At 42.2% G+C, this 25,912-nt stretch overlaps 3 protein-coding genes across 19 annotated transcripts; 1 reads left to right on the top strand and 2 right to left on the bottom strand.

Moving 5' to 3' along the window:
• Positions 1–877: 877 nt before the first annotated feature.
• On the bottom strand, positions 878–8,911 carry LOC133927082 (uncharacterized). 12 transcript variants are annotated; one of them, XM_062373359.1, is made up of 10 exons: positions 8,575–8,911; positions 8,409–8,469; positions 8,308–8,325; positions 7,499–7,593; positions 7,379–7,412; positions 6,987–7,041; positions 6,866–6,908; positions 2,852–6,539; positions 2,011–2,717; positions 878–1,447 (listed from the first exon to the last, which is right to left on the bottom strand). In XM_062373359.1, the coding sequence occupies exons 1-8, from the start codon at positions 8,812–8,814 to the stop codon at positions 6,468–6,470; spliced, it is 618 nt and encodes a 205-aa protein (XP_062229343.1). In that variant the 5' UTR covers positions 8,815–8,911; the 3' UTR covers positions 878–1,447; positions 2,011–2,717; positions 2,852–6,467. The 12 variants fall into 12 exon arrangements, with proteins under 12 accessions (XP_062229343.1, XP_062229344.1, XP_062229345.1 ...); XM_062373360.1 differs by having other exon boundaries at positions 878–2,717; positions 2,852–3,152; positions 5,700–6,539; XM_062373361.1 differs by having other exon boundaries at positions 878–2,717; positions 2,852–3,145; positions 5,700–6,539.
• Positions 8,912–10,064: 1,153 nt separating this feature from the next.
• On the top strand, positions 10,065–13,574 carry LOC133927081 (protein TIC 21, chloroplastic-like). Its single transcript, XM_062373357.1, has 4 exons — positions 10,065–10,398; positions 11,217–11,474; positions 12,356–12,559; positions 13,081–13,574. Exons 1-4 carry the CDS (start codon positions 10,123–10,125, stop codon positions 13,192–13,194), a joined length of 852 nt encoding a protein of 283 aa, XP_062229341.1. The 5' UTR covers positions 10,065–10,122; the 3' UTR covers positions 13,195–13,574.
• Positions 13,522–25,090, bottom strand: LOC133927080 (uncharacterized). Of its 6 annotated transcripts, none has more exons than XM_062373354.1 (9): positions 20,223–25,090; positions 17,278–17,479; positions 17,033–17,180; positions 16,489–16,573; positions 15,957–16,044; positions 15,591–15,864; positions 15,474–15,516; positions 15,295–15,398; positions 13,522–14,255 (listed from the first exon to the last, which is right to left on the bottom strand). In XM_062373354.1, the coding sequence occupies exons 1-9, from the start codon at positions 24,676–24,678 to the stop codon at positions 13,848–13,850; spliced, it is 5,808 nt and encodes a 1,935-aa protein (XP_062229338.1). In that variant the 5' UTR covers positions 24,679–25,090; the 3' UTR covers positions 13,522–13,847. The 6 variants fall into 6 exon arrangements, with proteins under 6 accessions (XP_062229338.1, XP_062229339.1, XP_062229335.1 ...); XM_062373355.1 differs by having other exon boundaries at positions 15,591–15,861; XM_062373351.1 differs by having other exon boundaries at positions 15,295–15,516.
• Positions 25,091–25,912: the final 822 nt, after the last annotated feature.

The raw sequence follows: 25,912 nt of genomic DNA, 5'->3' as shown, positions 1-25,912 counted from the left end.
CGGTATAGTCTCTAACAAATATATTTGACTATTATTTTTAACAACTATCTCTTGATAAAAGTTGATAAGAATTAAATACTGTCAAAATATTTTTCATGATAACTTCATTATTATTATTTTTATATATTAAATTCTAATAATTTTATATATATTAGTGATCAAAGTTTTTAAAATTTGATTACAAGCATTTGAGAATATCTATTTCATATCTATTTGAGAATATAGGTAATAACGTACAGGCGTACAGCCGTGTCGGCCGGGTGGCAGGGGTTTTTCTGCTGGCCTGCCCTCCTCTGCTCCCTCGCCTCGTTGCACGTGATTCTGCCAGAGCTTAACCAGTAAACGCGAGCTTCTTAATCCTAAACCCCACCAAATCCAACTGGTTAACAACTGGTTAAACGTAAGGGATGGGTTAAGTGTTTGTGGCATGCGCCCCAATGACATGCTTCTGTCACAAGCTACATTAGAAAAGGCAAGGGACAGGCCAGTCAAGACTCAAAGACTCGTGTGAAACAAGGTTCTTAAAGATGGTCAGCATGAACTAATGGTCAAGGGCGTCAGAGGGATCAGAAGAGGACTGTAACAGTAAGCACAGTAAGAGAGTGCATAAGCATGTTTCAGCTATACTGCACATGCAGAGCATATGCTGGTGTGCATGCTGCATACTCAAATAGCAGCCTTGACCAACTGGCCATGGATGCTCACTGACCTATCAATCTTCCAATTTTGGGGTAGATGAGAACCAATCAAAACAAGCAAATAAATTCCACTTATAGTTGTACAGCTATAAGTTGTGTGCAACTAGAATACTAGATCCAGCAGTAGAATAGCAGTGTAAAGGTAAAAACAGCTAAAGATGGGGGGATAAGCCGGCGGATAAGAGAATGGATTATCATAGCTTCTGTCAGAGCAAATCCAGCTTGCAGATCTCTACTATCATATCAGCATTATCATGCATTAGTTTACATGAACGAGTACAAAGATATGAGTGAGGAAGCTTAAGCAGATCTCACACCATGTGTAAGCTAGACACTCAAGGTGAGCAATCCTAGAGAAACATAATTAAAAAACGATATTCTGTATTAAAAAAATCTACAGGGTAGAACTAGAACTCTGGCTCAAGCTTAACAGCTACCTATTTCCTTGATGCAAACATTCTCCATAGTTCATCAAACAGCTGTCTGCTGTTATAAGCTTCAGTGCTAAACCTATCAGTTCAGCTGCACAGGGTTCTGAGAACCAAAAACAAGCATCTTCAGTGTACACTAGCAGGTGGTCAAGCATGACGTTGCCTTGTCAGTTGGTCACAGATTTCTGTTGGAATCATCGGGGGATGATCTTGGACTTAGTACTTGACCACATGATGCCGCGGCCACGGTTCATATATAACCATGTGAAACGCATCATACGGGAAGGGAGGTGAATGCCACTCGAAGTGCTTCTGGACCTGCAATTCCAGGTGATTTCTTAGTACACTGCTATATCAAATTTGAAGGCTTCTCCAAGTGAACAGGTGATGCTCATTATTAGATAACTAGATCTCCCGGGCTTCGAGGCTCTGACTAAACTTTAGATTAATTTATGCTTGCCGATTACACCATATGGAGGCCAAAACCTATACCTATTCCAAATCCAAATCTAAACCTATTCCGAAATGTACTACCTTACAGATAGAATATGACTCTAACAGTCCTGAAATCCGATTATTCCGAATCCAAGGAAACTAATTATGTTGAAATCTAATAGGAAACTAATTCTTTTCTTCCCTTAATGCTCTTCTGATCCTTTGGTAGGTGATCCCAAACCTGGAATCCATATCACTCCTAACCTAATTGATCTAACTTATTAGATCAAAACTTCAGAATAACAAGATGTTCTCTAGTCAAGAGGACAGATGGAAACAAATAGAATCTCAACCAAATAGCATTGTTACTCCTTTAGCGATAGTTGTGATGCTACTGACTAGTAAATGGATGGTCCTCATGTATCAATCTGTTAAAATAAATATACCTTAACCAGAGAGTTGTGTAACACAACCAACTCTTTCATGTGATATAGACTTCAAAATACTCTTAAGTTGGTATATGGTCCGGATTGGCAGGGTTTCAGCTCCTAGCTCCACCTCAGATCTGAAGTATGTATACTAAAATAAAGTAATTTAAATATATTTTTGTAGTCTCAAATAAAAAGAATGTGGCTCATCTATACATCCCCAGTGTACCCAGAGCTTCAACTCCATGAATTTTTGGAGCTAGAGATACCCAACTCAAAAAATTCTTTAGTTCGAGCTCTGTCAAAGAGGCCCTGTATCACTCCTCAAGTACAACTGCAAACTTCCTCCAGTCAAGGACATCACTGAAAGGTAAGGTCATAATAGTCTGACAAAATAACTGGAATGATAAAAGTACGATTACAAAAGAACATATTGGAAACCATGATTTATAATGTCTTTTGCACGCATATGAAAATCTTATAGATACTAACCAGGAGCACAACCATAGTGGATGGAATCAGATATGCGAGCACTATTAACTTGGGAACCACCAGGACATATACAAAACTTGGTCCAATAAAATTGCTTCTGGTAAACTAACTCTCCAATGGCTCTGTTAATATGGTTGTTGCTGATAGCAAGCTCTGTATCATTCTCCCAAAGTCGTGCTAAAATCACTCTTATTTTGGAATTGCAGTGGCCAGCCCAGAAACCAAGTATTGTCCTGTTTCCATTCGAAAAGTAAGGAAAAAGTGGTTCAGTAGTTTGCAGAGTATAGGTAAATCCATATAAAGAACATTACATTTTTTAAAAAATGTGCAGGAAATTCAAGTTGAAACTTGAAAGTATCATGTCAACCTGTTCTCAATGTCATTTCCTCCTGCAGGAAGAGCAAATGGCTGCAATATTTGTGGAAGAGCGACATCCTTGTGTGGGATGTAGCCAACATTATAGCTCGGTGAACAGTTGAACACACCACTCTAATAGAGTTTTTCACAATGAAGGGAAGCCCTTTGAATGCTCTCACGCCGACATCGTGGCATGCGACAAAAAAGTGGTCAGCTCCAAGTGTCCGTTCCAGTAAGGGTACTTGCCTATCAAGCTCTCAACATAATGCTGAACTATTATTGTCATATTCTCGTATGAAGTACCCTGCAAGCTAAAGATGGCACATGCATTAACAATGTCAAATTGCTTCCAGTCACAGCAAAGTACCCTGACATTTGAAAATAAGTCAACTCGTATCCCGATGCTACCAAACTGTAAACATCAGAGCAGTATGGAAACATGAAAAATCAAGATATGAAAACTGAAAAGGCAATGTATGCAGCTGCCTAAGATGAACAGATTTATCCGTTAAGGGTAAAATAGCTAAGGGTATTATGATAATCTTCTAGTCTAGGGTTTTCTTCATGTACTCTATATATTGTCCTCGTGTACTCTATTGAATACAAGTTGCTATTTCTAACATGGTATTAAAATTACGGTTTTTTTGACGCAGCAATTCGTCCCATCTAGTCCACATCTTCCCGATTTGCTGCTTTCTGTTGCCTGGTAGCTTCGTCTAGCGGCTCCCCATCATGCTACCCCCTCCCCGTTGCGGCTCCCCATCCGCACCGCCTTCTCCACGTCGCCCCGCCCTCGATCCGGATCATGTAGCCTGGATTGCGTCACCCAATCGTCGTGTGCCGCTCCCCACTGGATGCGGCTCCCTTGTCGGTTGCTGCTCCCCGCTGGACACGGTTCCTCCGCCGGATCCAGCCCCGTAGCTGTTGTCCTCTCCAGGTCCGCTGCCTCTTCAATACCAGGGCAGGCCGCCTGATCTGCGTCGTCCATCCACCGACTGGCGGCCACGGTCTTTGCATATGCCTTCCACACATGTTGCCTCCCTGCTCGGACTGTCGTGGCTCTGCTCGGGCTCATCTCCACCAGATCTGAGCCGCTTGCCCACCTTTCGCTTCAGCTCACGGGCGTCGTCATCACCACGGTGGGGGCTCCTCCATGGCAAGCGTCGGCGCAGAGGGAATTCGGGGAGCTTCTTCAGCTGCATGGCGAATTGTTTGCCGTCATTGGACGACAGCTTCCCGTCGTGCTTCCCCTCCATGTACTTGTCAATGGCAACTGAGCTCGACCCGGTCATCTCCTCCTTTGCTGCTAGATCTCAATCGATTCTCCGCCGATTAAACAGCGACTTGGTTTGGATTGAGGTCAATGGGATCCAACTCATCTCCGTCAGATCCACTTTGTCGCCGCGAGATCCACTCCATCATGCTTCTCTCTGAAACACCCTCTTCATCGACTGCAGGAGGATTCACTCCATCGGGTTGCGCCTCTTCATCGCCATCAAGGTCACCAAGCAGTTTTGCTTGCCGGTGACCTTCTCACCGGCCGGCCACCCACTCCCGTCGAAGCTCATGGATCTCGCTGGTTGCTGCTGCTCTGCTCGGTTGCACTGCTCTGCTGCTCTTTTATGGGTTGGCCACTGCTTGCTAGCTTTTATCTCCTGCTGTATACTTCTAGCTTTTGTTTCGTTGCTATTGCTGCCGCTTGCTAGTACCGGTATGTCTTGTCTTAGGGTTGTCATCTGCTGTATCCATCCAAGTCTTAGTCCCTCTTTAAATTCATCTATACCGTGCGAGTCCACATATTACTTCGTCAATTAGTTGTTTTCTTTTGTGATTAGTCAAATATTTATCTTTGATTGGCTAATCCTTTCACATCAATATTGATGCAACCATGCCATCTAGCTCTTTCTGTAGCTTTTGTGACTACTTCGTTTGACGTTTATTGCTACTTTTCATCTAGGGTATTCTTTTGTCATCTTGATTTTTTTTAGCTTCAGTGGCAATTTCGTTTTTTGTCTTCCTACTCGTCGTCGCTCTGTTGCGATTCTTGACCAAGGGTATTCTTTTGTTGTCATCATCATGACTCTATTCATGTGCTTCGTTTTTGACAGGATTACCAAGGCTCCACTCTATGATAGCTTTAAAGAGACAGTTTTTGGATGTATTAGTTTTATTTTGTCTAAGTTTATTACTTAGTGTCACCTCTTTTAAATGCAACGCTATTGCATACACCTTGTATTTGGGGAGATGTTAAGAGTATAATAGTCTAGGGTATTATGGTAATCTGCTAGTCTAGTGTTTCCCTCATGTACTCTATATATTGCCTCCATGGATTACCATTGAATACAAGTTGTTATTCCTAACATTAAGAACCCCTATCCATACACTCGCTACATGCAAAAAAATAATATCTAATACCCAAAAGGGGAAATCAAAACATCTGACTTCTACTGCAACAATGAGACACATGAATTAAGTTATCTCCTATGATAATATATGAATTATATCTCACAAAGCCTTAAATTTACACAGGAGAACCATATGACTACAGTACTGCATAACATTGGTATTATAAGATCGTTCAATTTATCACTCATCCGAGTGAGTCAAGTCCTCCTATTGAGTTCTAGGACTTGATCTATGCCGTTTCCTAAGGATCATCGCAAAATCATACCTGCTTGTATCCGAAGCTCCATTTCTTTCTTTTCATGGTTTCATGATCATAACACGATTCGAGATACAGTATACTGGTTCCAATCAAGAAGCAGCATTGAATGATGACGACACTAATCAATGGTTATCCAAATAACATGGAAACACACAAATGTACGCAATAATCGAAGCCTATCAAAGAAAGGGACCTTGCCACGCATCTTGTGTGGGGAGATCGGAACGAAGAAGAGGTGGGCATGGTCGGGGTCGTCGGTGTGGAAGCGGCTCTCGCGGATGTTCTGGAAGAAGTAGCCCTCACTAGCGTACTTGCCCGTCAGCTTCTGCTCAATCACCAGTCCCTATTCCTATTGTGCTCAACCAAATCTCCTCCAGCAACGACCTCCGTGATTGCAGCCCTGTCTGAAAGCCATCTACCGGTCACACTCCAGGACCGCCTCCCATGTACCGGCAGCACTCCTTGCAACAATCCATGTCAAATTCGAGATATTCCAGGCATCCAACAATGGAAGCATGTTGGTCATTTTTCTCACATTTGTACAGTATTAGGCTTGCCAATTTGATCCAACCAAACATTATTTTTACCCCTATTTTTTTTCTTAATTACTCACTTACCTATAAAACAAAATAAAAGTTGGTGTAAACAGTTAACAGAGCAGGAATAAGATAAGAAGTCCTGAACTTTTCCTTAAAAATAGAACAGTTTCTAGCACATTTCTGTAAACAGTCACAGCATATCTGGAAAAACCTATAAGTGGCAAGATAATTAAACAAACTGAATTTGAGAAGAAGCTCGTAAAGAGGAGATTTTATGCCCCTTATACTGACATGATATTACAAATAAGATTTGCCACTACACTCATATCACAATTGGGGCGAAATTTCAATTTCAAAGCATATGATTAAGACACATCAGAACCGCCACATTGCATCTCCATCTCTCAACATTGATCACTTAGTTAGATACCATTGAGTGTGATCACAATCTTGCGAGGAGTAGCATAGTCTCGATGTTCACAGAGCCATATACCCTAGAAAATTAGAATGCTCAAGATTATGTCCCAAATATATTGCCCTGATCACTGAGTTTTAGCTGCTGCCAATATTGACAATATATTGCAGTTAGTACTTCCAACATAACATGCTGCACGGCCTTAAAGGCAAGTTCAAATTCAGATTAAACATAGGTAGATAATAATTGAATACACTAATGCATAGCGCTTCACTACATTCTTTATCTGAAATTCTCATGTATTCTCAATAAGTGCAACTAGAAACAGAACCTTAAATAGTGAGATAAGAGGCAGTTAAGATGGTTACTCTATAATACTAAGCCAAGTTAGATATTTCCGTGCACCTGCCAAGTTCCCGTGTTGAGACGCCAATTAGTGATAAGAATCCTGATGCAATAATCCAAGTGTTACTGATATTTTGGAGACATTAGAAGTTACTGGCAGGGACAAGGAGGGTACACATAAGTTAGGGCACAACCAAACATTGAGGATTTGATGTGTGCTGGCATGTCGTCAGATCCTACAAATGGAACCTGACAATTAGTGAGTGGTTTAATGATGTATTGTACAGTCTCTGCCTGTCAAACAGCCATAGAAACCATGACACAAAGAAGACACATCCAATGAATGGAATTTTAGAACAGGAACGGCAGATCCAATGTTTGCCACAGTTAAGTTTACTCAACAATGCAATGATACCAGAACAAGCAAGAGTATATTTTTTTTAAAAAATACTAATAGTAAAATTATATTTGTTCGTGTATCCTCAAATAAGAATATGCACAATTGTATAATTAAAAATAATTTGGTAACAAGGAACACCAAAGACTAGCCATATGAGGCTCTAAAGAACTAACCCTCTATGGTGTGCCTCCATGGAGCAGATAGACCCTGGTCATAACAAAAACATGTATAAAGGGACCATTTTAATTATTCATCTGTGAACAGAATAAAAAAGAAGATATCACGGCATTCACCTCCGGAACAATGCGACTAAGGAATGTTTCAGTGTCAGCCTGGACATCTGAGTCGTAGTTCTCATTAATAGTCAGCGAAGCGCTTGTGTGCTGCACTGTAGAGCATGACCATTATACTAGTACTTAAAACAGCATATCTAAAATTTAATCAAATATGATATTAAGTTCCGTTGGTACATCTGTTATCTGAAATTTCTTTTATTCTCTCTTCTAATTAGAAAACCATGTAAATACATAAACTGAACATAATTTCATTACACTCAATACATCTCAATACCAAGATCATGGTATTGTACATGAATATACTTTGATGTTTTCCTTCCTACAATTGAATGGATATAAAAGTCAAAAACCTACGAAGCCTAATTCTTTTTGGCATAAATGCCATCAAATTCTGTGTGTTGCAGAAGTACTCATAATGGTCCACATCAGAATAACAAATATTGTCATTGCTCCAACAAAAGCATGTCGCTACAGAATTTCCCTAGCCAAAATATACTGTAAATTACAAACTATACTTATTGAAAAGTAACCCGCTCACAAATTTTACATGCATCAGTCAAGAATCATCATTAAAACTACCAAATCTTCTCAACATATTTAATTTTCACAACGAAGTTGTTACAAAACAAAACTGCTAACACCGACCAACTGCAGAAACTAGCTTTATCCTCTAACATCCCCGCACATCTTATGGACAAAATCGAACAGTGCCACCGATTCTCAGTTTCTCATCAAACAGTAATATGCTATGATCACTAAACAATCATTTATACTCCATCAGTCATCAGTGATCCAACAAAAATTACCAAAACAAGATGATCCAGCTGAAAGAAAAACAAAAAAATCATCAAGTATGAATATATACACTAATATAATCATTAAAAAACATAAACACTAATATACATACCGAACAGATGCGCCATACCGCACTTGAACTCGGCCAGGTCATTCCTTATCTCATTCACAATCTGCAACAGACTAGAAAGAACAATGAGAACAGCACCCTCACCGCACCCAACAGAACACTCAAAGCTGTACGGACGAAAGGGCGGGGGCGTGCGGGCCGGAGGCACCTTGGGGGTGATGAGGTGGCAGCCGCGGCGCTGCGGCGGGATGACGATGGTCCTATGGGCCCACCGGGCGGCCAGGGGGCCAGCCGCCGACGGCGCGGAGGAGGAGGCGACATCGTACCGGACGGCGCGGCGGGGCCGAGCGGAAGCGGAGAAGACGATGGCCGGAGCTGCGCTGCGGCCGGGTAGCCCAGAGGCGGAGGAGAAGATGGCCGGAGCCGACGCGAGCGCTACCGCCTGCATTGCACTGGGGCGGCGGCGCGTGGGTAATCGGGGAGCACCGCGGGCACCAATTTGTGGTGGCTTCGCCGTGTGGTGTGCTGCGGCGGCGGTTTCTAGTTCTCATTTTTTTATGTGGGCGTCAGGTTTTTTTTATGCTCCAGAAATGAATTCCGGTTTGGTTTCTGCAAATTTTTGTTTGATTGTCTCTCTCAAAACATATTTGATAGCAAATTTGAAAAATCATGTGTGATTTTTCTATAGTCAAATCAAATATTATCTGTCATCAGGTATAGAATGCTATTTTTATAAAAGAAATAGAAAAGTCCTAGGATTTTGGACTGATGGGAGACATTCATGTGGGATGTATTTGGTTCCTAAGTATCTCCTCCGTCTTGGCTCAACTGATGTGTAAAATCTCGAAAAAAAATTTATTTAATTATTTGTATTTATTATTATAGTCTATCTTGGTAGATACAAATATATATTCTCATACATACAAAACCACATGTCAGTATCATAAAATTATTTTTATATGAGTATCCAATTATAATCGTAACTTTTGCATTCGCTCATACATACGGGATCCCTTATTAGTGTCACAAAATCAACCAATACAATCTAAACTCTTACATATGCTTATACAGCCAGCCTGCATCTGCTCATGCATACGGTGCTACTTGGTAGTATCACAAAATCATTTTCATGTGAGTAATCAATCACAATCTTCACTCTTGCGTTCGCTCATACAGTCTTAGATTCAATCAACCAAACACACCCTTAACTCAGCATATCAAGACAGATATAACCAACTAAACATTTTTATCAATAAATATAACTTTGCTCAATCTATTTCTCTTTAGCATACTTATATGATATAGCTCTATAAAACTTTATCCATAAATCAAATACACATGTGATGTGTTTCGATTAAACCTATGCCTATGTGAATTGTTTATATATACAAGTATAACCTTGTGCATATTACAATGAGATACTTGATGTAATACTTCAATACATGTTTTGAATCACATAGCTAAATTTGTCTCTTGAGATTTGGAGAACTTTTACCCATACAACTGTGCAAGCAACAATTATTGTAAGGTTTTTCCTTTCGAAAAATATACTGGCACTGCTAAATACAATATGTTAAAATGTCAGTGCTGTTCGGTTCATTTTGATCTCTGAATTTACCCTCTCGACCAAAATTTGTACCGTTTTCAGAAAATTTCACCTGAAGCCGTCCCTATTTGTCGGAGCTTTTTGTATCCCCAAGCAAAGTATCGCAGTGAGAAACCCCGTGACCGGCAACGGCCCGAAACCCCCACACAAATGCAGGTGCTCCTCCTCTCCCCGGCGCCGGCGCCGGCGCGGCCGCCCCTCCCGACGCTGAGGCGGCGGTCGCTGTCGTCTGCCGTCGCTTCGGCGCCTCGCGTCTCCGCAACTCGCCGCGCGGCGGCCTTCGGCCGTACCACATCCGACGCCGCCGGCCGAAGCTCTTTGCCGCACCTCGCCGCCGCGGCGGCGGGGGCGGCGGCGGCGGCCGCTCCTCCTGACCCCACGCCTCTCTCTGCGGAGGAGGAGGCCGAGCGCGCCAAGCTCGCTCAGGTGCCACTCACTTGCGCACCCTATTGATATGCTGAGCTCCAATTAGCGATGCTAGTAGGATTTCTGATGCCTCGGGAGATTTGGGTTCCTGCAACCTATTGTGCGCGCGCTCATTTTTATTTCTCTTGCTGCAATAAGCGGTCTATTAGGTGCTGATATTTGAGAGTAGTGCGTATCAAGAATGTGCACAGAAGATATAGGCAATATTAGGCAATACCGTGGTAGCTTCTTTTTCTGCTGCTGCATTGAAGGATGCCAGAAGCAACTAAGTGCACTCTGCAGGCTGTTGTGAAAGAATGGAGTAGTACCTGTGCCTGGCACATATCCGAGAGTGTCCGGGGACAAATTTCCCCATCTAGTTAACCTCCAATTTAGAACACTTGAGCTCAACATTTGATCGAGAATAAAGAACAACACTTGCTGTTCAACTTTGTTGATACATTGCCTGTAGGCCATCAGAAGTTTTCATACTGTCATTCAGACACCATATTTAATTGTATCAAAATCTTGTGTAAACTCTGGTATCGTTTGTTCATAATTCCTGAAGTTGTGTTAATGTAATTTGTTTCAAATCCATGTATTAGGCACTATCTTCTGTTATCCTACTGTTATTATGTAATTTGGTTAATTCTTCAAACAGAATTGTGTTCCAAAAAAACTTCAACATAGTGACTTTTCTAGATCGTCAAGCTATTTTCCTCCATCATACGGTTACATGGTCCACCGACACTCATGCTTCCCGAAATTTTATTTACTCTGCGTATTATTATGATTCTGTAGACTTAGCCAATCGGTATTTACCTTTTTTCTTCTTGCAGGTTAGCAAAAAACTAGAGAAAACAGCACGGTATTTCAACAGCTTGGGTACCTTGGGATTTTGGTCTCAGTTGGTGTGTACGACTGTTTCGGCTGGAATTTTGTCATTCTCCGCAGTTGCGACAGGGAATGCAACAGCTCCCTTTACGTTCTGTGCAACTGCAGTTGGTATTGTTGCGGCTTTTATCTCAGTATTCTGGTCATTTGGTTATATCCGCCTTTCTGAACGGCTTAGAAGGACAGCAAATGAACCTGCTAAGGTATCCCCATCGCCTCGTTTTTTTTCTGTCAAACAAAATATTGCTCCTATACACCACTCATCCTTCCCTATGATATTGGCACCATCTTGTACCTGCCTACAGTCACCTCATGTCCTATTATGGTAACGAGAGGAACAGTAGATACAAGGGGTAGGATATGGCGGACCACCCTCTAATCCCGGGCTTCTCCCATAGACTAGAGGCTCTGATCGATTCCAAGGGCAGATCACCCTCTAATCCTTGGGCTTTTCTAGCCAAGAAGAGGTTCTATCTAACCATCTGGGCAAAAGCCCTTTTTTGAATTCTTCTTGCTTGATTCCCCTCTAACAAGAACTAGGCTACCTTTATATGAGAGGTGCCATCTCGCTAACTTAGGAAGCTAGGAAATAGACAACCACCTAGGACTCTCTAACCTTACCTAATACTAACCAACTAGATAACTTGCCTAAACTGACTTGACTCTTTCCGTAACATTAGGATTCTCAAATCTTACCTAATACTAACCAACTAGATAACTTTGCCTAAACTAACTTGATTCTTTCCATAACATTAGGATTCTCTAACATTACCTAATACTAACCAACTATATAACTTGCTTAAACTAACTTGACTCTTTCCATAACATGTCGTCATCAACACGCATTAGTTGCAGCTATTTGACCTATTTTCACTAAATCTGCTGGAAGTTAAATTGGCTAGAACGGAATTCTGATTTAAATTAAATCAAAATTGGAATCAAACTCCACAAACTAATTCTGTTTCATAGGAGCCAAACGGAGCCTAAAAATATTTGGTGTTGTTTTGCTTTTGTGTGGCATTCTTGCTAAACTCCTTTTAACATCCTTCTGAGCCAAAAGTAAAATCGATTGCTCCTTTTCCAGGCTCCTCCTCGCGCTGGTGTGGTTAAGAATCTGAGAAATGGTATTGTGCTTAATGTTGTTGGAATGGGTGCTGCAGTTCTTGGTATGCAGGCAACTGTAGGTGCTTTAGTAGCAAAAGCTCTCACTACCTCCTCAGTTCCCTACTACCAGGGAATACCCCCTGGCCAAAGTCCTGTTCTTGCTTTAGATATTTTTCTCGTTCAGGTATGCCACTGTTTACCCTCCAGTTGATAGTTTACTTTGCCAGGTCACAATGAGAATAGCTTCTGTGGGCGTTTTCTGCTTCGAACTTTCAAATTAGTCTGCTTAATTTATAAAGGTGATTTATTCCATGGAGTCCAAAATAACGTGCACTATCTTAAAAAAATATTGGAACATAAGAAAGTCTTAGAAAGTCGTGTCCAGTAAACATCGTTAATGTTTTTTATAGTCACTGTCTAGTAAACATTAATCAAGAATTGATAGCATGATGATTTCTTGTAGTCACTGTCTAGTAAGCATCTTAAAGAAAGTCTTGGAATCATTCGGAAGACCACTTGATCAAGAAAGGCCACTTACATATTCTAAATTCAATCTGTTGGACCTACTGATGTTAACATGATCATTTCATGCTCTGGAAAATCCATTTCTTATTTTTCAATGAGTAATATTTTTTCCTTACATTCTAGAACACTGTTACATGAGCATTTGATCATTTTATTGCCATATTTTCTCATCATGTGCAGGCTTCAGTCAATACCATACTTTCGCATTTTCTTGGGCTATCGACCTCACTGGAACTACTGCGGTCTGTAACGTTGCCTCAAGCAGAAGCTGCCCCAGTCCCTAAACCGGCATAGAGCTATGTCCTCCACACCTTTGATCGTCCCATCCAGTTTTCTGTTGTTTTGGGTTGCATTACGGTGCATCTTTTGTGTATGCATTAATGCATGGATCTCCTTTTCTTTTGGATTATGGTTTTTGCCTTCGCTTTTCAAAGTTGGCATGCATGACAAGTTCTGAGCATGCGAGTGGTGCCTGCCTCAAGCGAGAATGACCCTTCATTGCTTTGAGCCCGTCAGTTACAAACCTGGGGATAGCTCTTCAGTCTTCACTCTTCAGTGATGTAAATTACTCTTTGCTTACGCTCAACATGCAAGTATATCACAAAGACACGTGCAAGACAATGTAAAAATACGCTCTTCATTTCTTTTCTAACTATAAATGATCGTTTGTTACATTCAACTCTGGATATGTTGAAAACACACACACAAGTAATACAGCAAATCACTCTTATCTGCCTGAGGCACGTGAAACCTATTCCCTATGTGATGTCTATACAGGATGAACAAAACGAACCGTCAAGCCACGGTTCCCTTCCTAAGTCTTGAAGAGAAACTCCAGTCAGTGCCTCAGCCTCATACAAGAGTGTATGTAACAGATCGTGCCGAACCAGAAGGTGCACCGAGCGGTATTAACACAGGAACTGTGTCTAGGCCAATCAAATACTTTGTCAAACTCTTGCTGTTCTCATTATCCCAAGTGGCTTGATTAGCGCATCAAGATTATCAGCCTGCATCTTGAGATTCCCCGAGTCCAATTCCAAAAGTTGTATGTCATCCGAAGCATCCACATCCACAGCACCATCACTATCCGCACCAAGGTCAATGAAGTCAGCAAGGTCCCCACCAGAGACATGTTCCCATTTCTGCCGCTCTTCTTCTGAAGAAACTACCCTTTCCTCACTGTCATGGTCAATGCTTGTGTCAAAATACCGGCCCCAGCTGTTGTGGAGGGTCTCTACTCTGCTTCTCTTGGATTTGATTATTTTTTGGGGGTGATGAAGCTTGCATCTTGATTGTTGTGGGCACTCTCCAGTAGCCTCAAAGGTGGGGCATACATAGCTGTGCTTTTTACGACACTGCTTGTAACAGAGGTTGTTTCAAGTCCATGAAAAGATTAGTGATCTTGGTTCAGAACATGTAAAAGGTTTAGCTAAACCCCCAAAGTTCAAAAGTTGAACAAGCTCTGTTTAAAGCATACCATGCTTCCAATTAAGTGGTAGCCAGTATGCTTTTCTAGCGTAAACAAGCCCCAGAAGAAAAAAAAACTCTACTTGCACAATCTTTCTCGTCTAATATGTTATCAAGAATCAACACTAGACTAAATTAGATAATCCTCAATGATGGAACTAAAACCTTTTATTTCAGATCAGTATCCATACAAAGGAAGCAAACATTGGTCTTTCTACATTGATCTTTTTGCTCACAAAATTGTTGTTCACACTAAGTGGAAGCATATATCCATTCAAAAATAATTATTCAAAAAAATCACTTGCATCATAGTTATTGCAGAAGAACCACTAAATTACACTTTGGAGCAACTTGAAAAAAGAATTTTAAAACTTAAGGGGTGCTCTCAGATCATACACTCAAGATCAACCAAAACAAAAGCAGCAGTTCGATATCACAGCACAGTCCAAACCCAGGAGAAAACTCAACAGAAAAGATTTCCTGGTCTGAAAGGACATGACAGTGTTAAGAACTTATTGAGGGTGTTTGGAAAAGGTGGTTCCTTTTGGAATATTGTGATTTAATTCAGTTTGAACTGAATCCTAGGTATTTGGATCTAAATAGCCCTTACTGAATCTTAGTAGCCACCAAGATTCCAACCAAAAAGTCATAGGATACTGGTTTCATGCAGTGAAATGCATCTGCCTAAAATTTTGGATAAAGGAATTGTTCGTTGATTAATGAAATAACCTCCACCTGCACCCAGAGTTTCTAGGTTTCTGACACAAACGTTTTGCAGTATTTCATACTTTATCCTCTTTTGAAATGGCGGGCCAAGCCAACTTCGAACACCAACAAGTATGCATCTACCTACTTTCCAACTTAAGGTAATGGCACAGCAACGAAAATTCAGGAAGATCAGTAGATTTCTAGTAATATCATAAATACCTCATCACCATCAGCACAGTATCCCTTCAAAAAAGCTTCACAAACAGGTGCATTCGAGTTCACTTTCACATGTCTATAGGGACAGGCTGTGTTGGTACAGAGTCCTGCTAGCGAGCCAAACATGTATGTAAGCAAACAGAAGGTAAAAAAAAGGGTGCGGTGACACTGAAATAAATCACCTCGCAGAAAGTAAGAACAATCAGGCATTCTTTCTGGAAGGACCTGCAGGACAGATTCTCACAATGAAAAGAAATTGTCAAAAGCATAAACAGTAGAATCAAGAAGAAATATCTTACCTTGTGAGTCAGTTTGCAACTAGTATTAGAACACAAGCCTTTAAGAAATTTAGTACAGATAGCCACTTTAGCTCGGTCATGAATATAGGAACACTTGCCCCCAGATTTTTTACACTCGCCGAAGCGAGTGAAGAATTGGCAGTACTGTTGTTTCTTCGCCAAGCGTGATCTAACAGTGTGCAAACTCCATCTTACTTTCTCACTTGCTAGCATGCGGATTACTTTCTTTGGATTTCTGACCAGTTGGTTACCCTTGTTAACGCGCACATATCTGCTTAAAAGGGCAAGTAGAGAACGAGACACCATGATTATTTTTTCTCTTTAAGATGAGATATCATGAGAGGAATAGCATGGTGAAAAACATACTCGTTGCAAGTTGATGACACCCTTGAATCTGAAGATGCTTTGTCGTTATTTCTTAAGTGATTGGCAGCAACAGGTACAGAGTATTGATCTGCAAATTTCAGCAATCATGAAGTACCAGTGAAAACAACACAAATCACAAATCAAGTGAGCAAACGAACAATCAGATATGAGGATTAGGAGGCTAGATACTGATCACTCTAAGAAAGGCAATTCAAAGTAATGTGTTTCCACATGGAGAGGTACACTCATCGAAGTTATTACTAATTAATCAACCATGGTTCTTAAACTAGGGCTACAATGAGTATGTCTTGGGTGCTACACAGCACAAATTGAAATATACATCCACTATGTCAGTAACTTAGTAAATTTTTAAGGCGAAGGATCTTGGAAGTTCTACAAAAAAGAACAATTGCATAGTACGGAAGTAGTCAGTTATGCATCTCGAGCATATATTATTTTTAGTAATTCAACCATCCCAAGATTGCGGCAAAAGAAGATCGAACAATATCTGATAAACAAGTTAATGCATTACCATTTCTTCCCTTGTTACGGAGAGATTGTCGCTTTCTCTTCCCTCTTTTCTTTCTTTCTACTTCAGCAACTGCAAGCGTAGCATCCTGCAGTCCCGATTTCAATTTGCACTAGTTTGATCAAGCAAGAATAGTGCAACGCAGTAGCTCTATAAACTATGCAGAATAATGTGCTCATTGTTTAAAAGCATAGAAATAATGCAAGGGTATCGATTCTAAAAAATTAAGATTTAACAAGCGAAACCAAGAATCCAAAAGCTGGTTGTGTAGCTGTTCTAATGACTCTCCTGACAGTCTAATCAAGTAAAGTTTCCAAAACAGGGAACCACCAAGAATCATCATTTACATTTGAGATTAGCCAACAAACTTCAGTTAGAAACTTCGAGAGCAAAAAAGTTTGACGTTATATCTAATAATTTTTCTCAAAGGTTTCTATTTGGATCCACTTCTGAATGTAATGGTATGATGAATAAAACACTACAGCTAATTCACATGGACTACTAAATATGAACAATCAGGAAGAACATGCATCTTTTAATTCAGTACCTCATTGATCTTTTGAGAATCTTTATCAAGGGACCTTGACCATTTCAAACTTGATCCACCTATACTTAACACCCCAGATTTCCGTAGAGAGAATCCATCAGTAGAGACAGTATAAATCGTACCTCTCTTCCTTGTTTGCAGTAGTTTTCTGACAAATGATAGAGGATCAAGGTTTGCTATAAACAAATTCAATAGAATGATTCAATAGAGGAGGGAAAAGATTTGACCAGTTTGCTAGTAATTACCTGACTATTCCTAAGGAGCTTGTACTCAACAATGGAGAGTAACTGCGTCTGATGTTCTGGCAGAATACTTTTCTTTTCCATGGAAGTATACGTGGAAAGGCCTTCATATGACTAGTTCCCACAAAAGGTTTCTTCTGTGGATGTTGTCCACTAAGTGTCCACACGTGAGAGAAACTTCCCACCGTATTTGTTATCTGAAGAGCTGCATTTAGAAAAGTTTATGCAAATGATAGTTTACAGGAATTAGCATTGCTTTATTATTTCAGTACCAGGCTGCATGCCCTCAAAAGGCAGGTCAAGAGACCCAAAAGAAAAAACATTCACACAGCAAAGTAGTTTAGGAGTCTACACAAAAGTTAAACAAAAGGAGTGATCAAACTTTGTAAGTAAAATGTGAGGTTAAAAGTGCATCTAGCCCTTATATGTGGTTTTGATAATTAATAACAATACCTATGAACTAACAATCGTGTTGAGATTTGTTAGTAGGTTGTTCCATAGACGATGCATGAAGAAAAGATATGTATTAAGATGAATGAACTCTAAGTGATGTTCGGATAAGTTAATGACAATACTTATGGACTAACAAATATGTTGAGAATTGCTATTAGGTTATTCAATAGGAGATGCATAAATGAAGAATCATGGTTTTGTTGAGAATTGCTATGAGTTCAGAGAATTGCATTAAAGTCATTAAGATCTTAGTGAAGCTCATAAGAAGAAGAAGCAGTTTGAAGCATAAAGACTAAGTTACTTGTGGAGATCAAGTAACTAAAAATATGCTATTGTCAATTAGGTTTTATGAATTAGCCCATGTGTTTTATGCTTAAGAGTAAGTTAGAGTTAGGATCCATAATAAGGTATAAGTTAAATTGAAATCATATATGTCAAGAGTGAAGAACAAGATTAGACTCCAAATATGATAAATTGAACTTATTAAAGATGTCAGATACAAAATGGTTTTCGATGGCAAGACGGTGAAGGGCAAGCAAGACTCAGCTACGATGAACCATCCGGTGGTGAAGGGCAAGCAAATGGCTTGACGTCAAAGGACCAAGGTGGTGGTGAAGAGTGAGTGAAGACTTTGCGCCAATGGATCATGTGAGGCCATAGGAAGTTATGAATGATTCGCATCAATCATATGAAAAATCAAGAAGAGATGGAGTGAAGATTATATGAAAGTTGAAAACCCTAAAGTTTGAAAGAAAGAAGCAGTACTCGAAGGTATTCGAAGGCTCAAATGTGATTCTAACGAGTTTTATTTTTGAATTTGAATATAGATATACCGCACTATTAAGAGTGATGCAACATAGTGCTAATTATCGCGTCTCAGTGTCAAGAGTTTCTAACCAAACCCAAAGTGAGAGTTTGCTTTAGAAGCTCGGTGCGAAAAGTGTGAAAGTATCCGAATTAGGTTTCGGAGAGTTCCTATTTTATTCCTATGGGTTTAATATCATGAATTCAGTTGGGATGTGGTCCTCTGAATAAGCTTTTCATAGAGTTCGAAATCGGACTTCGGCATAAAAAATTATGGCGTTTTCTCTTCGGTGACCTGGGCTGTTTTGTTAACCTGTGAAGTGTAAGCACTTTTTTGTGGAGAGTCCACATTTTTGCGGATAGTCCGCATTTTTACAGAGGGTCCGCAAATTTCAGGTCTAATGGCTAGTTTTTTGTAAGCACCGGTTAGTTGGGTTAAAGATCAAAGGGTCCGTAAATTTTTGCAAAGTATCCGCATTTAAACAGGGCTAATGGCTAGTTTTTGGGGGGTTGGGTATTTATACCCCCTCACCCCCTCCTTTGAGTGCTGCTGGTGCCTCCACGAAATACCTCAAAGCCAAAGCAATTTGTGCTCTCCCCACTCCATTCTAGTGTGAGATTTGAGAAAAAAAGTGAGTTAGGTTGAGAAATTGAAAGATTGAGTGCAAGTGAGCTAAATCCCATATTAAGCACTCGAGTTCATCGGCAAAAAGTTCGTCGTCGCGTTTGTTACTCTTGGAGCTTAGAGATCCTAGGCGGCTAGGCGTCACCAGTGAGCACCCAAGGTTATGGTGTGCTACGGAAAAGTTTGTGAAGGCTTCGATTTCACCACCGCAAAGGAAGATATCTAGAGTGGAAGCTAAGCTCAAGAGTGATCGAGCTTGGAGAGGAAAAAGGTTGAGAGAGAACCGGCTCAAGGTGACTGAGCCCCTCAACGGAGACGTAAGAACCACTAGTGGAGGTGTCCGAACTTTGGAAAACAAATCACGCGTCTCCTCTCTTGTTTCTTGTTCTTAAATTCTTGCTCTCTATTTATGTATATTGCTCGATCTACTTTCTTGTGAAGTTTCAGCTATAGTTACTTGGTGAGATAGGTTGGAATACATCCACTGCCACTGGGTAATTCGTGGATTTGATCCCCGTTGAATTGCATATGCATCTACTTAAGTTTCCCTGAAATCTCCAGAGTATTCACATATTTCTATGGAACCTCCGTATATCTACGAAGGTTCCGAAAAAATACGCGGAGGTTCCGGAAAAATATGCAAACTGTCCGCATATTGCTAATCCGCTGCATTTAGTTTGTAAAAATTTTCAGGATAAGCTTATTCACCCCCTCTCTATGCGACATCAGATCCCCTTTCAGAGGTCATCAATAAAGAAGCAGGGGAAAGGTGCTCATGTCTAGAGCTTCAGAGGGTGAGGAGTGCGATACTAAGAGGAAAGGTCTTCTACAACCAAAATTTCTAGTTTAGTGACCATTTTATTCAGATTAAGTTATGGTTCTCAATCTTTTGATTAAATTAAAGTTCCTTATGTTGATGGAATTAGTTGTAATAAACAAAAAGACAAGTGAAATACATTATTATGTAATTTGCAGTCAAAACTCCAGTATACTAGAAATGTTGACATGTTTATTAAACAGCATTAACTTGGGAAAATAAGGAGCAAATATTTATATAACAGGTTACCTTTATTTGGTCTGTCCTTGGCCACAGTTATATTATTGTTGGAGGATGCAAACATTAGAACTTTACTCTCACCTGAGTTTAAATTCTCAGCCTGAGACATATATTTTGCACTCGGAACATCAGAAGTGGAGGAACCCAAAACAATCTGATTTTTCCTTTTCTTGAAGTAGAGATCAGATGTTATGGATGGCTGCAATGAATGAACCTTATCCATCGAACTGTTAGTTGAGTCACCAAGTTGTTGCCCCTGTGCAGAAACTAATTGATTTGACTTTGGTCTTACATAAACCACTTTACTAGCATCCAGGGGTTCAGATTTCTGAACACTAATAACGCTTGGGTTGTCAACAACTGAATAAACCTGCCCAATAGAATCTTCCTTTTCGGTTTCAAGAACCTGCTGCTTCTGCAATGTCGGATACAATGGCTCTGAAAGGTTCATAGTGCAACTGATGGATTTGGTGTGAAGTGGCAAAGGTGGAGTCTTGGGTCTTTCAACTGAAATATTAGAATGTGCTACAGCATCGTTTAAATCAACTTTCCTGACAAAGTTCAAGCTTCTCAGCATAACGGGCCTACTCAACTTATTTTGAGCATCCAGGCTAGAAGAAGAATGAGGATGATTTCCGGTAGCTGGATTTCTAATGAGGGCATTACCCTTGCGGATATAAGAGTTTTGAGTTTTGCCATTCTTCTTCAGTGGTAGTTTAGGGGGCAATCCTGAAGGCTGCGAAGCATGCAAAGATGAATTAGAAGATGACATATTGTCACGATGCCATGTTCTGTGCCTTGCATTCTGGTTTAAGCGAGGGGCCTCTCGGGATGAACTGGGCAAAGCCACCTGCTTACTAGGTACCTTGGGAATTGTGGAACTTGTTATATTCATCCTGGGAGGAGATATTACTGCAGAGATTACTACTGAATCCGACACTGCCTTCTTGGTATCCTCCTTTGGTCCTAATAACTTGTCTGGAGAACTAATAGAAAATAGAGTGGATTGGCATGGATGACGTTCTTTTTTAGCTTCTGAAACAATGGCTTTGATCCAAGAAGGTAACAAATCAGGCTTTGTGCTTGACTCAATCACAGGATCCTCAGTATTACTGCGATAGGTGTGATCGAGATCAACATATACCTGAGAAGAAGCTAACCCTCCACCTGTTGCACCAGCAGATTGTGAAGATATGAGAATGGGTTTCTTAGTGTTATCTATAGGTTTATCCCTCGTGCGATAGCTATATTGACCTAAAACATCTGCAGAACTAACAGAAGAGCCTGGGAGAACAATGCCACTCTCATTCTCAACATCCTTATTTCTCTCTTTGGGTGCCAACAAGTCAGATTGTGGCATATTGCTACCACATAGCTTAAGGCTGTGACCCTGACAAAAGAACGCATCAATACTCCCACGCTGGTCCATATCTGGCATACTATCATGATCCTGACAAACAGAAGTGCGTTCATCCACAATCTGGTCCAAACCAAACCTATCCATACTAACAGCAGCATCATTATTTACATAGTTGGCTGCCAGTGGTAAAGTCAACCAGTTCTGAACACCAGCATTGATCAAGTCATTGCCAGATTCACCTTTTCTTTTGTCGATATTACCAAATTCCGCCACCGTCACAACATTCAATCCTTGGTTTCCTTCCATTAGCTTATGGTTTTCCTCAGGCTGTCCCTCACTGTCAGCACTACTGAAATAGATATTATTACCAAGGGTCAGAGCTGTAGGAACAGAGTGCTCACTATTACCAGATACAGATGTAAAATCACAGGAATGTAACAAGGATAAATTGTTGTCAGGAGACAAATGTGCTCTATGAAGATGCATCAGTTCTGGTGCTTCAGATGTAGTGTTCTTTCCTACATCATTATTCAAAATAACAGCACCAGAGGAATCCTCCATGGGATCACTATCCAGCGGCACAATTCTGCTCTCTACATTTCTGGATAATGACAGATCCGAGAACTCCATATCTGCAACTTCCAGGTGCAAATCTGTCTTATTTAAAGCAGTTTTCTCATCATGGAGAAGCTCTTGAATGCAGCTATCATCAGTTCCACCAGCTACAACAAATTCTGGAGTATACACAGAATTATCAAAAGTGCCAAGATGCATTTCATTTGACTCCATGGGACTCTTACCCACTTCACTCCCAACGAACTCATTGATAAAAACTTTAGCTGTATTAGGAGCTTCTACATGCTGTATTGTTTGAGAAGCACTTGAATCAACGGGCATCTGGCTCTCTTTCTTCTGAATATTCCCATTCATGCTAACTTCCAATGTATTAGGAGCCTTCTCATGGTGTGTCACAGAAGTAGAAGCTTTGACGGAGTCACCTAAAGAAGCAACGCACATTTCACTTGAACCCATCAAAATAATACCCTCTTTTCTGTGAACATCCTTGCACGCGGCCACACTAACTTCAGCTGTACTAGGACTACTAAAGGAATTATTTACAAGGAGCTCACCTTCTTCATTTGAACCAATCAATATATTACTATCTTCCCTCCTGCCATTCTCACTTCCACAAACTGGCCTTGTATCATCTTTTGTATCATCCTTAACTACATCCACAGAGACAGCATTATTTTCACTCATAACCTTAGAAACTGCAACGTTCATTAAACCTGAAACAGACATGCCCTCTTCCTTATGAGAGTTACCATTCCCACACAGAAGAGCAGCATTTTCACCACCTGAATCCATGGAATCCATATCCTCTTCTTTCCCATAATGCTCATTCCTAGTTGTACCAAGTACTTTAGTAGATTTAATGACTGAAGCAGCATTAATATCACTTGAATTCATGAAGCTTCTATCGTCTTCTTTTTCAGGATGTTGACTCCCGCTAACACTTGCTGTATCAAGAATATCTGTAGGTTCAATGGCTGAAGCAGCATTGCTTTTGCTCAGATTCATCAAGTCGTCATTTTGTTCCTTGTCAGCCTCCACACTATTACCAACACCAGTTGTATCGCTAGTGCTGACCAAATTGTGTGCATAAATAACATCCTTTTCAAAAGATGACGTTGTGATCTCACCTTCTTCCTTCTCACAAGCATTTGAGTTCACATCGATACTATCCTTCCTGTCTGAGACTATTGAAGTACTCGTTTGTTTATCTTTAGCACTGATCTTCCTAACAATCTTCTTGATGAATATTTTTTTCACTTGCTTCACACCAGCTCCAGGACAAGCAGTCGAGCCCAGACTTCCACTAGTGAAACCCACAACATTATTTTGAACCTTATCAGTCTTCATGGTGACCTTTTTAACAGCCCTTTCTTTTTCCTTGGGCTCTGGTGAAGGCTTCACAAGCACCGAGGCCAACACCTTCTCATTTTTCTTTCCAGTACTCTTCTTCAATCCTGCATTATCACCACTATCCTTAGAATCAGAACTCTTCACCTTGCAATCCAGAGAAATCACACTGGCCAATTCCTTCAATGCAGTCCCAGTGTTCTTCGTCTTGCAGGGTGAAATATGCACTTCCTTTAGCACCTGCCGCGGAGAAGACGGGGGCGCATACACTGGGAGATTCTCCTCAATCCGCTGCCACACACACACTCTCGCAGGGGCACTCTTCTGCGGGGTGCGTCTTGGACACCCAGCATCCATAGAGTGAGGTGAGCCAGGCAGCATAGTCGATGTGGATGTCGGCATCTTCCTGTTACCCTTACAGTCGCTGTGCGCCACGAAGCCCTCATGCCTGCTGTAACCCGGATAGGTGGTTGTCCTATATACAAAACTATCATCCGGAGGGTAGCTGGTGTGCAGGTGCTGCCTCTGGCGGCGGGGAGGTGGACCAGTGCTGGAGGTGCTCTCGATGTCACCCGAGTCGTGTATGGCGCAGCGGTGCCTCTTCCGCGAGTCGGGCGGTAATAACCGCTGCTGGAGGGCGGCATAGCGGCGCCTCTCCTCCTCAGCCTCCTCCCATGGGAGCTGGGGCGGCTGGTGATGGAGCTGCTGCTGCTGCTGCGGATGGTGGTGTTGGTGGCTGGGGACGCGGCGGATCTCGTCGGCGGCGCGGAAGTCGTCGCTTCCGTGACGCTGTTGGTGGTACTGGTGGTGGGGAGGGGGATACAGCGGCGGGGAGTATGGTTCCGGTGCGGCGCGGAGCGGGAGGGCGGCGTAGTGTGGGGCGTCGTGGTGGTGGTGTGGCGGGGGAGGTGGTGGCGGCGGCGGGGGCTGGGGCTGGGGCGGCAGCGGCGGGTGGTGGACGCGCGGGAGGAGGTGATGGTGCTGTTGCTGGTGGTCGGAAGGGAGGTACTGGATCGGGTGGGAGTCGTAGTCGTACCTGGACCGCGCGGGGGCAGCGCCGCCGACACCGCCGGCCAAGTGGTGGTGCTGGTCGGGGTAGTGGTGGCGGTGCTGGTCGGGGTAGTGGTGGCCGGGGTGGGCGCGGCGGTGGTGCGGGTGGTCGAAGGGCGGGTGCGGATCCATGCCAGCCGCCGCTCGACGAACTGGCGACGAAAGGGGAGGAGAGGAAGGGTTCGATTGATTCGGGCTGGGCTCGGTGAATTGCAGTTCTAATTCGGCGGCGGGGCGGGGCGTTCTAGGGCTGGAGGATGTGGGAATCGCGTGCTGCTTGGGGTGGGGTGCGGCGGCTGCTTTGCTTGCCTTGCCCAGCCGGCAACGGCAGCTCGGGCGCGATCGGCCGGCTGCGTGCGCGTCGTGCGGCCTGTGGGAATCCGGGGCTGCTGCCTGGATGGGATCTGTGGCTGGCGCCGGCGCCCGAGCGCCCGGGCAGGATTTTGCCGTATTGGCTTTTGGCTGGATGGAATTCTCGCAGAGCTGTTGTGACCTTTGGTCAGCGGAGGAGGCGCCGGCGGACACAGATCCTCTGTGGTACGAGTGGAGGCGCCGGCCGGCACGAGTGGAGTCTAGTTCATTTTTTTTTTTTAAAAAAAAACCCTGACTGGTGAAGAACAACGTGGCAGTCTCTATGTGAGTTAGATCATCCTAACTATATTCCTTTTATTTCATTCTCTTATCGATTTCCTTACCCGTTTTTATTCTCTTTATTTTTTTTATCTCCAACAGCTTTATTTCGAGAGGAATTATGAAGGGAAAGGAGAGAGAATCACGTTCTGAAGAGAATGACCCTGGGAATCCCGTCGCGAAGGAAAACCGTTGGAGTGCTGAAGGTAACGAGAATCCCTTCACGATGGGAATCTCGCCCGCGAAAGGAAGCTGTTGGGCGTGGCCTTATGCCAGCCGAGCCACCCTTGATTTTTAACCTCAAATAGTCAAACCGGCCAGCTTTGAGATTCGTGCACGCACGAAACTAACAACGGTTGTCGGATGATTAACTCCTGTCGCAGGGATCTCGAGAGACCTTTTTTTAGAGATTCGGTCGGGGGGATGATCCTGAATAAGTCCGTCGGAGAAATAAATGGGAATGAATGCAACGGCCGGTGGTGGGGGTGTCGACCTAGTGCAAGAAGAAGTAAATGCACCGGAATTTAGACAGGTTCGGGCCGCACGGGGGCGTAATACCCTACTCCTGTATGGATGCTATAACTGTCCTGAGGAAGTCCCTCAAGGATGTTGCTGGTTACAAGAATGTTGGTCTAACTAAGAGCTTGAGGCTCCTTGTTCTTCGGCTGGAACTGTGCTCAACCTTGCTCACAATATCTACTCTTGCGCTGTGTTCTTCGTGGGGTTCGGGTTCTTT

This window comes from Phragmites australis, chromosome 8, assembly GCF_958298935.1.
Source record: "Phragmites australis chromosome 8, lpPhrAust1.1, whole genome shotgun sequence".
NCBI classification, from domain to species: Eukaryota; Viridiplantae; Streptophyta; class Magnoliopsida; order Poales; family Poaceae; genus Phragmites; species Phragmites australis.
Note: the sequence above shows the minus strand (reverse complement) of the source record. Positions and strands in the feature narration are given on the sequence as shown.

Bases quoted from the DNA above. Each gene is read 5' to 3' on its own strand.
- LOC133927082 (XM_062373358.1), bottom strand. From the start codon at position 8,814: ATGCAGGCGGTAGCGCTCGCGTCGGCTCCGGCCATCTTCTCCTCCGCC. The intron at 7,042-7,378 runs GTTAGTTCTTTA...TTCCATTTGTAG, and splicing joins ATGGAGGCACACCATAGAGG to GATCTGACGACATGCCAGCA. The intron at 6,909-6,986 runs TTATGTGTACCC...TTATTGCATCAG, and splicing joins ATGTTTGGTTGTGCCCTAAC to GATTCTTATCACTAATTGGC.
- LOC133927081 (XM_062373357.1), top strand. From the start codon at position 10,123: ATGCAGGTGCTCCTCCTCTCCCCGGCGCCGGCGCCGGCGCGGCCGCCC. The intron at 11,475-12,355 runs GTATCCCCATCG...CTCCTTTTCCAG, and splicing joins CAGCAAATGAACCTGCTAAG to GCTCCTCCTCGCGCTGGTGT. The intron at 12,560-13,080 runs GTATGCCACTGT...CATCATGTGCAG, and splicing joins TAGATATTTTTCTCGTTCAG to GCTTCAGTCAATACCATACT.
- LOC133927080 (XM_062373351.1), bottom strand. From the start codon at position 24,678: ATGGATCCGCACCCGCCCTTCGACCACCCGCACCACCGCCGCGCCCAC. The intron at 16,574-17,032 runs GTACTGAATTAA...TCGGGACTGCAG, and splicing joins ATTCTCAAAAGATCAATGAG to GATGCTACGCTTGCAGTTGC. The intron at 15,865-15,956 runs GTATGTTTTTCA...TGCCCTTTTAAG, and splicing joins GTGTCATCAACTTGCAACGA to CAGATATGTGCGCGTTAACA.